Genomic DNA, 8,913 nt, shown 5'->3' with positions numbered 1-8,913 from the left:
CATCCATCCAGCATATATGCGACACAACCTCTCTGCAGTAGAGTAAATCTTGTGAGGTGTGAAGTCGATATGATTTTGAAATAGCGGGTGGTTGAAGATGCTGGCGATACATTCAATAGGGTCGCGCCAGTACAGAATTACAGGCGATTTCGTAGGATGCGATGTACGAATTACTTGAGACTTCCAGCGCGGACCGCTGGGGAGCATCTCAGCTCTACCGCGTAATTCTTTGGCAGAGTGAAACGACAAGGGTAAATCCTTGATCTAAAAAGACGTGAATCATAAGCAATAAAAGTGAGATATACGCACTGACCATTTCAAGCGATAGAAAAGAGTCAATCTTGCCCATGCTCAGGCCTGAACGTAGCAGCCATGCTGCAACTTGCCAATCTCTTCGGCTGCTAAACGGATAGTAGAGATTCGTTTTCCGATATACACTGTTTTCGTCTGCATCAAACAGCCCCAAAAATGTGTAGCCATCCTCATAGGCCAGAGGAGGCTCTGGAAAATAGTCGGTTACTTCGCGCACTTCATGACCCGCAGTTCCCTCAGGTATATCCTCTTCTTCTCCTCCACCATAGAAATCATGAAAACTTTCCTCGCCTCCAAGTCCCGGATCGTTGTTAGAAATATCGATGTCATCTGCTGAGTCCATGTTATGATCTTCACTCAGGCTGGGCGAAATGGAGTTAATCATGTCGTCTAACCACGTGTTGCATCCAGACCGAGGCTGGCTTAGATGACGAGCAACAGAAGTATGGTCTTTAAACGCTTTGCCGCATGAGGGGCAGCTTGAATGCGACATAAGTCATACTAAGAAACAAATCATAATAATATCAGTAAGTATCGGGTGATATCGGCATTTCCCGAAAACTGTACTCAATACACCATGACCATCAATCTGCGCGCATTATCAACAAGGGCGTCGGGCCTAGTGGACAACATTCTCGATCCACATCATCAACACCATGATGACACGAAACCAGGGACGCACGGGATGGACCCTTACGAACTTCTTCAAGCTATTACTTCCTTGGTAAAGTCAATTGTCTATTTCTCGTTTTCATAACGCGCCTTAAATTTTATCAGTCTATACAGAAACCAGCCAATTCTGAAGCAAACCTTGTTATGGACCTTGCACGAGCCAAACGTGAAGTACTTCGGGCACAGAAGGCACTCGCGGAGTGTTTACTACGGGAAAATGAAGTATTGGCAAGCTTGCTCAGGCTTCAAGTGGATACCGCAAAGAACACTCTAGATGATGCAGACATGGGCCTGGGGTGTATGAGACTTGCCTTCAGACAGCATGGCTGGTCTCATTGTCCCTTATCTGCAAAACAATGTGAAGGTGATCAGCGCACCGGTAAGTTTATGATCTGTGAGAGACAACTATCGTCCTTATCAATCCCTCAGCTACTACGAGAGAAGTCCCAAACGATCGCGTTCTCACTATCCAGCTTGATTAATTCGTTTGCCACGGACGGTCGAGAGTTGGTACAATTTTGCATTTATAGATATTCACCTTGTGTCCTACTAGTATTAGCATACATATACTTACTTGTGCGCTCGCTGTCCCTTCCAGTTCTATATACAAATTGTGTTTTGTGCTGTTGTTATTTCAGTGTTGAATTAGATTTTGCCGCATTGTTTGAAGTCCATCCATGGTCCGAAATAAAATAGACTTCACATTTCAATGATATTACTAGGTATATTACTAGTAGCTATTCGGACTTGAACTCCTTGACTTTCAAATGCAAAGTCCTGTGAGCCGTGTAGAACTATGAGTGATTGTAACAAATGTATACCTGGGTGCACTATTTTTCTGTGACTCTTGGCGGAACTGTGAAATCTGTGAGTGATTGTAACAAATGTGTACCTTGTAGCACTGTTTTGCTGTGACTCTTGGCGGAACTGTGAAATCTGTGATTGGCTGTCGTGGGAACACAAATCTTGTGCTTTCTGTGGGAAAAGTTGTAGTTTGCTGATGAAGGGCGTGTGGCTTCCATGCATGTCCACCACATCACTGTGAAGGCGGCTTGTTCCGAACCCCAGATCCGCGCCTAGTCAGTCGTCTGTGATCTTGCAAGCAATTTATTATCTGATGCTATACTATCCGCTGATGAAGGCTCTTCTTGTGCACTCAATGGGAGTCCCGCAAACTCCATATGGACCAATTGGAAATTATGACCTTGCAACATATGCATGTACCAGTATACACATGTTTTTCATCCCCGCCGATTCCCCGAGTCCTTGATCCGATTTCGGGCACCATCAATGCACATTGATTAGTACGCCAAGATTGTGCGGCAGGTGCGAGACAGACCAGTTGTTGACCATATATCTCAACGACATAGCTATGTACTTAAAGAGGCACATCCCACTTTTTTTCATCACCAAACGCAATGGCGGCTGTCACTGAAGCCTACCGTGACCTACCCGGTGATGGGACGTCGAAATCACCGTCCTATCAGGCTTCACCCCCAGTGACGAGTCAAGCCCTGCCAGTGGATGCGAACAATCGCATCATTGTCATCCAGAGCAACTACATCGCAGAAGGTGGGACTATCAACATCTTCTCGAGTAATTGCAACGGTTCCAGTGAGTTCTTCGCATATCCGACTTATGAAGTCACCACTGCTTAGACTCATATTTTCAACAAGCTGTGACCAAGCAAGGTCACGTCACTCATCACGAAATTGGGGAGGACGTGCTTTTAATAGATGAAATTTGCAAAGTCTGACCAAAATTTTATGGCATTTTGTGATAATATACCCTATGATAATGTATTATATAAACACCAGCAAAATGACAGCAAGTGATACGATATCACAAGCATGCTACAAGTCTGATAAAAATATGCAACACCGCACAATTAATATCATTCTATGACAAAGTAATACGCAGGGAAGAGAAAAATGGCACCAAAGGACAAGAAATTATAAATAACCCACAGTTCTGATGGATTTTTGCAATACCTCACATGTATGATTATTTTACGACAAAGTAATATACAAGCAAGAGAAAAATGGCGCAAAAGGACAAGAAATTACAAGTAACCTGGAATTTCGCTGAGAGCGCTCAATACCACGATGCTGCTGGTAGAGATCACACCGCACTCGATGAAAGTGTATATGGCAGCTTTGCATTCTATTTGGTCTCACTTAGCCTCGCGGTCCGAAGCGCAGGCTGCGAGGATTAGCCAGCAAAAGGATTTTCCCGGACGTAAGCCCGGAAAAATCCGATGAATAGAAAAACTAGCTAAGGACAAGTGGAGACCATAGATAGAGACTAATTGTCCTTGCTTAGTCTCGTGGGACGCAGACGACAAGGATTTAGCCAGCAAAAAGGACCCCTCCGCGAGAACGGGGAAGGAGATGCAGCAGCTGCGGGTTATGCCTGTATAAGATTTAGTGTGCGGCGTGATTCAGGAAGACGCGGAGCAGCACGCACGATGACGACCCACCACGCAGCTGCAACGAATGCAGTTGCTGCTGCGATGAGAATCACGAACTGGTAACTTTCTGCTTCATCCGCAATGTCTCTGCCTATTTGGCCCGCTTTCTGCGCAAACAGTAGACTGGACAGACCCTCCATGGCCACATGGGAAGGACTGCAAAGCGTGAGGAGATTTCCCCACCAATAGACCGCGGTGGGAGGGATAATGAAGAAGGGCGTGAAGAGCGAGGAGGGTTGGGGCGAGAGGAAGAGGAACGAGGAGGATCGCGACGAGGGGAGCTGCTCATATGCGAGAGAGAAGAAGCACCTAGAAGCACCAGGAGTCCGAAGGAGAGGGCGCACGCAACGGGATGCAGATGGAGTTCTGAAGTCGCTGTGCGCAGGGGATGAGGACGACAGGGGGGAAAGGAGAGATATTTCAGACTCCGATTCGGCACGAGAACCCCGCTGGACAAGAATAGCACTACTAAGTGCCATCTATTGCCCATCGAGTCCTGCAACGAGATCATAAATCACTCAGCTTGAAGATGAGTCCTATGGATCCGGTGAGTAACGAAACCATCGTCGATCGCCCACTCACCATCGATTTAGAGATACAGCCGATACGTAAAAAGGCCAGAAATCGCATCGGTGGAGGTTGTAGTGAGGCCAGGGTCAAACAGACATGATCAACAGGTGCTGTCCAAGGACGAGTATCGCCGGTGAGTGCCCACTTACTGATGATCGATCCGTTTCTAACGTTAGCAGTGGCGGCCTTATTAACATATCGAAGATCACAATCATTCCCGCACCTTCGCGGGACTTGCAAGTGGCTGCCGTTCAGGAAGTGGATGGAGTGGTCCGATGAAAGATGAAAGAAGGGTTTATCAGAGATGAATGAGCGCCCTTGCAGGGGGATGTACTTGTAGTGAACAGATCACGGATTTCCAAGGGTGGGTCGCGGTTGGTGTAGAGCACTTGGGGGGCATTTTGAATACTAGGCTGTCGTCGTGCGTCCACAAATTCCTTGTTGCAAAGTCAGGCATGATGCAGAAATCTATGGAGTATTCTTACCTGCAAGAACACCTTGCCAAAAATACGATCGGTCTAGAGAAAACGGTGAGTTCAGGACGTACAACATATGCCTAGCTCACTTACGGGAATGGGATAGGAGCAAATTTGTGGCTCTCTAGCAAGTGAACGGTCGCTGTGTAAATTGCAACAGGCTCCTCCGCACTGATGTATAGTCCATCCTTCAAGTACTGACGAGTCAGCCGACCCAGATTTTTCTTCACTACTGCCTTATCAACCGAGCACCACCAATCAGCCTTACTCTTGATGTACCGTAGGATAATGTTTTCAGTGGCAGTGGGTATTCCAGGGACTTTCCACGGGATGTTCGCCTTCCAGCAACACCACGCCTCCGAGAGATGCTGCAGAATTGTCGTCGACTTGTTCTGCTTGATGAACTCGGGCATCATGTCGAGAATGACGTGCATGGCAGTAGCACGCAATTCAAGGTCGTAGTGAAACTCGACAACTTTGTCCCAGTCTTCACAATGCCCTTGCTGTTGCGTTCCTCGAACTGACACGCAAAGAGGTTACCGAGCCAGCACTCGAGTAGTGGTGATGCCTCGCATGAAGAAAGTCAGACACGCCAACAAGGAGCCCAGAAGCCATTTCCAGGACCTTTGCCGACAGGGCCAGTGCTAAAGCGGTAGTAGATCAAGTGCTTGAGATCTTTTGTCATGCGAACTGGTCTCATGAGCTGGATGAAAAATCAATAAAAGAAAATTCGCCTGCAATAGGAGTTGTGCGAACCTCGTACTTGTACCGGTACATACCAGTCAAGGCGCCGATGTGCGCAAAGATGTACTGCAGTGCGTCTGCGAGCTGGAAAGCATCAACGTTACCAAGGCGGAACTGAACATGGGTGTCAACAACGAGCTTCGTAAGACGTAGAATCTTGCGACACAAGTGGAAGGCGTTTCCGAAGCGAGACTTTTTCGCTCCTTTGTAGTGAGCGTCTTCACTGGCTTCAAATTCATGTTATAATCGAGATGCAAGTAGTTCAAGTTCTAAAGGGGAAATCAGCTTCGACGTACCCCAGCGATCTCTACGAAAGCCTACCTTTCTGTGGATGAGGAGGTTAAGCATGTTGCACCCTTGTCTGCACACCTGCAAACCGGCTTCCACCCAGTCAAGCTTTGTCGTCTGGAAGAACTTCGTCGCCTTCAATTGCCGGAAGAGATTCTTCTTAGTCATCGCCTTCTCAGGCCGACTCTTGAGCTCGTTGAGGACGAAGCACTTGAGCAACTTCTGGTGCGATACGCGAACCTTGACTGGCTGGTTGGGAGGACAGTGCTCCAAGTACCAGTTCTTCACAAGAGGTATATCCTGCGCACGACGCATGCGACCAGAGCGCCGATTATAAGGTTCAGGTGCCCACCATAGAACAATACCATCAGCAGTAAGGTCGTTCTCGAGAGGCTTGTCCTCAAGGAATGGCTGTACTACATCGGGCAACTCAAAGTCATCGTCTTCGGCGCCGTTCGGACCAAATAGAATCTTTGTGAGAGACGAGCGGTGCGTTCTTCGGAGTGGTGCCCCGCAGGGAGATAGGGTTGATAAGTGGGTCGAAATAGAAGGCGGGTAGGTCGGGATCATGTGTGCGAATATAGACATTCTTGGGCGAATGATACGGCGAGAGGTGAACAGAACGCGGGAGGGAGTTATAGAGATGCGGGAAGGCGACCTTGTACTCGGTACGAATTTGTTGACGAATAATGACTTTGTTGACATCATTAAACTCGTTCCAGTCTTCATCGAAAGCATCCATGTCACGGTACAAGGGCTCAAACTTTGGCCCCCCAGGAATTGCCAAGTTGAGAGCTTTTGCGGTAAAGAAAGATTTCTTATCGAAGAGATAGCTTGCGTTGCTATCAGGCTGGTCTGATAGCAAGGTTCTGCCAAGACGATACAAAATCGCCATGACAGGTAGTGAGAGCTGCCAATAGCGATATGAAGGACCGTTGACCGCAGGTGTGTCCACCAACGGCTTCAGGTCGTAAAACCAGTCGATGATGGCAGAATCTTCTTCTGTATCGAGCTCCAGCTGAATGGCTTCAAGAGGCTCAACATCCAGCACGTTATCACCATAATCCAACGGCGGCTCTTCGTCATCAAAAGGTGGGAAGCGCATACGCTTGAAATGTCTGCGATCACGCTTCTCTCGACGCATGGCTAGCCACATGGAACTCCATTGCGCATGCTAAACAGGTTCGATAATGCGGGGAATCTTGTTGACGAAAGTGATAGCGCCAGTGATATGATAAAGGACGGGCACCTCGCGAACCTGCTCCCAAGGGTATGGAATGTTTTCGAGCAGCTTCATTACAGCGTGAGGGACGTATTTCAAAGCGCCAAGGTGGACGCGCTTGTCATTGCGAAACTTGCGATTACTCATGTTACCTAATTTTGCGGACGTGTTCAGGAGGCAAATCCTGTACGATACTTATTCAATACACATAAAATTTCCATACCAACTGAACGCACCTGTTTTCCCATATCAACGTATCCTCCTTTGCATTTCTGGTTGATGAGTGGGTCGAAATAGAAGGCGGGAACGGGCATCTCCATGTAGGCTAACAAGATAAAAAATGAACATAACCCTTCTCATGGAGATGATAAAACCACATACTACTAGTGCCCTCGCTATAGAGCACCTCCACGTCCTCGGGAAGCGCAGCGGTAATGCCATCATACGGGGTCACAAAGTATGAGCCAATGGACCTGTTCATGAGATCAAGCGTGCGCCACTTGTTGGTGCCTGGCATCTCGAGGTCGAGGCCAGCATTGATACTCAAGTCTACGCTGTTAGGAACAGATTGTCAATATGACAGATAGAAGAATTTCTGATCCTTACCTTTGCGTGAGTCTTCTTTGAGAAGTACTGGCATGGCGGAAAACACGATAAACATCACTTCTGAAGACATGAATCACCACACACTGCCATAGATAAAATTAACTTCACTTGGCTTAGGCATCAATGGTAGGCGCTTAGTATCTTCCAGCTCCCCACCTGCGACATCGATGGCGTGCTGGGGGTGTACATTCGTGCATCGATTGTATACTGTCACATTAGGGTGTATAAGAACAACGGCCATTGGTCTCCAGTCATAATCATTTCACCACTTTGTAGCTTAGTTTTTGTCCTGTACCCCGTCAGACTTTACACCATAGACGAGGGAGATATCACCCACTCCTAGGATGTCGACCCAGTAAGGCCATTGATGTAAGTTAGAATCGTTTTTTTTTTGTTTGGGGGGGGGGCCTGTTCAGAAGATCGTAACATCCAATTCAAGCCCTGAGTGTCAAATACAAAGTCGTCGACAACAGCACGTACCATGGCACATATCACTGACATAAGTCGTGTCGGAATTTCACGCAATCATGCCTCCGAGTCGGGTCTCGTAGGCTGTTTGCTAACGCCAGCACATTTCGGCTACAATGCATACATGAGACAGATTGAGGGAAAAATTGAAGCACGTTTACTCACAGGTCAGCCAGCCAGCCACCTTCTCCATCACGAGTCGAGAAAAGAATTAGTACATACCAATCCGATAGCATTGTCGACGAGTTTCAAGTCTTTTCGTTGGCCGGTTTGACTGCACTGAAGCCCTGATATAATGTGAGCAACTCGAGATAGTGAACATTATTTATGTTCAACGTGCCTACCTTTCTCCGGTGGTTGACCATAACCCGTCGACATGGCAATCAACGTCTGAATCTCCCGAGTACATCGTGCCTTGTAAACGGTACTTGTCTCCAAGCCGAACATGTGCACGAAATGTTTGCCACAAGTTCTACCATCTTGGAGGCACACCCACGCCGCGACGAAGTGCCTCTGGATGTAGTCTTGGGTGTACTTAGATTACTGGCTCGAGATCGGTGTACAAATACGAATACTTGTCAGCTCCTGGACAGTGGAGACTATCTATCGCCGCTCCGTTACCTCAGATGTTCGATAGAGTAGTGACATATAATGTTCGCCATCTCCTTAAAGCAAACTCTGGCATTGGCCAGCGGCTTAGCGCTTTGACAACAGCGGCTAAGAATCCATAGACCTAGACAAACTCTCTTGATAGATGAAAAAAAAATTACATAGTGAATTAGCACCCTAATCACCCTTGACGGAAATACTTACCGACAGCGCAAGCTCATCTGTACTCTGTGAAGGACATTGATAGGAATTTCCGAGTAGACTGGGATATGAATAAAATACCATATATGCTTGACGGAAGACTTCAGTCTCCACGCCCGAAGTCTGTGTAATATCCTCCCGTATATAGGCCACTTTGAAGAATAAATTCTTGACATTGTCAAAGTCAAATTACTGAAATAGCGTGAATTGACCGAGAATATGATAAACATACTGGATAGCCAACCTACTCTGTAATATCTAGATGCAGTTGTTTA

At 47.2% G+C, this 8,913-nt stretch overlaps 5 protein-coding genes across 5 annotated transcripts; 1 reads left to right on the top strand and 4 right to left on the bottom strand.

Moving 5' to 3' along the window:
* Positions 1 to 12: 12 nt before the first annotated feature.
* On the bottom strand, positions 13 to 412 carry DEU56DRAFT_721776 (uncharacterized protein; the record flags this gene model as incomplete). Its single annotated transcript, XM_041347705.1, has 2 exons — positions 13 to 264; positions 314 to 412. Coding segments are annotated over 2 exons (351 nt in total), but the record flags the coding sequence as incomplete, so codon positions are not given.
* A 477-nt stretch (positions 413 to 889) lies between these two features.
* On the top strand, positions 890 to 1,466 carry DEU56DRAFT_759380 (uncharacterized protein; the record flags this gene model as incomplete). The annotated part of the gene is made up of 3 exons (XM_041350309.1): positions 890 to 1,036; positions 1,099 to 1,363; positions 1,414 to 1,466. The coding sequence occupies 3 exons, from the start codon at positions 890 to 892 to the stop codon at positions 1,464 to 1,466; spliced, it is 465 nt and encodes a 154-aa protein (XP_041204477.1).
* A 1,924-nt stretch (positions 1,467 to 3,390) lies between these two features.
* Positions 3,391 to 3,933, bottom strand: DEU56DRAFT_962157 (uncharacterized protein; the record flags this gene model as incomplete). Its single annotated transcript, XM_041359355.1, has 1 exon — positions 3,391 to 3,933. The coding sequence occupies one exon, from the start codon at positions 3,931 to 3,933 to the stop codon at positions 3,391 to 3,393; it is 543 nt and encodes a 180-aa protein (XP_041204476.1).
* Positions 3,934 to 4,275: 342 nt separating this feature from the next.
* Positions 4,276 to 6,676, bottom strand: DEU56DRAFT_916636 (NUC071 domain-containing protein; the record flags this gene model as incomplete). The annotated part of the gene is made up of 9 exons (XM_041357882.1): positions 4,276 to 4,461; positions 4,510 to 4,542; positions 4,594 to 4,642; positions 4,699 to 5,020; positions 5,098 to 5,203; positions 5,257 to 5,358; positions 5,409 to 5,513; positions 5,566 to 5,943; positions 6,017 to 6,676. 9 exons carry the CDS (start codon positions 6,674 to 6,676, stop codon positions 4,276 to 4,278), a joined length of 1,941 nt encoding a protein of 646 aa, XP_041204475.1.
* Positions 6,677 to 6,706: 30 nt separating this feature from the next.
* DEU56DRAFT_916635 (NUC069, PrP8 N-terminal domain-containing protein) lies at positions 6,707 to 8,206 on the bottom strand (the record flags this gene model as incomplete). Its single annotated transcript, XM_041357881.1, has 8 exons — positions 6,707 to 6,886; positions 6,921 to 6,938; positions 6,991 to 7,079; positions 7,136 to 7,303; positions 7,361 to 7,420; positions 7,469 to 7,535; positions 8,051 to 8,115; positions 8,173 to 8,206. The coding sequence occupies 8 exons, from the start codon at positions 8,204 to 8,206 to the stop codon at positions 6,707 to 6,709; spliced, it is 681 nt and encodes a 226-aa protein (XP_041204474.1).
* Positions 8,207 to 8,913: the final 707 nt, after the last annotated feature.

The sequence above is a fragment of the Suillus clintonianus genome (genome assembly GCF_016758775.1).
Source record: "Suillus clintonianus strain FC179 chromosome Unknown DEU56scaffold_89, whole genome shotgun sequence".
NCBI lineage: Eukaryota > Fungi > Basidiomycota > Agaricomycetes > Boletales > Suillaceae > Suillus > Suillus clintonianus.
This window is presented reverse-complemented; position numbering and strand designations above follow the sequence as displayed.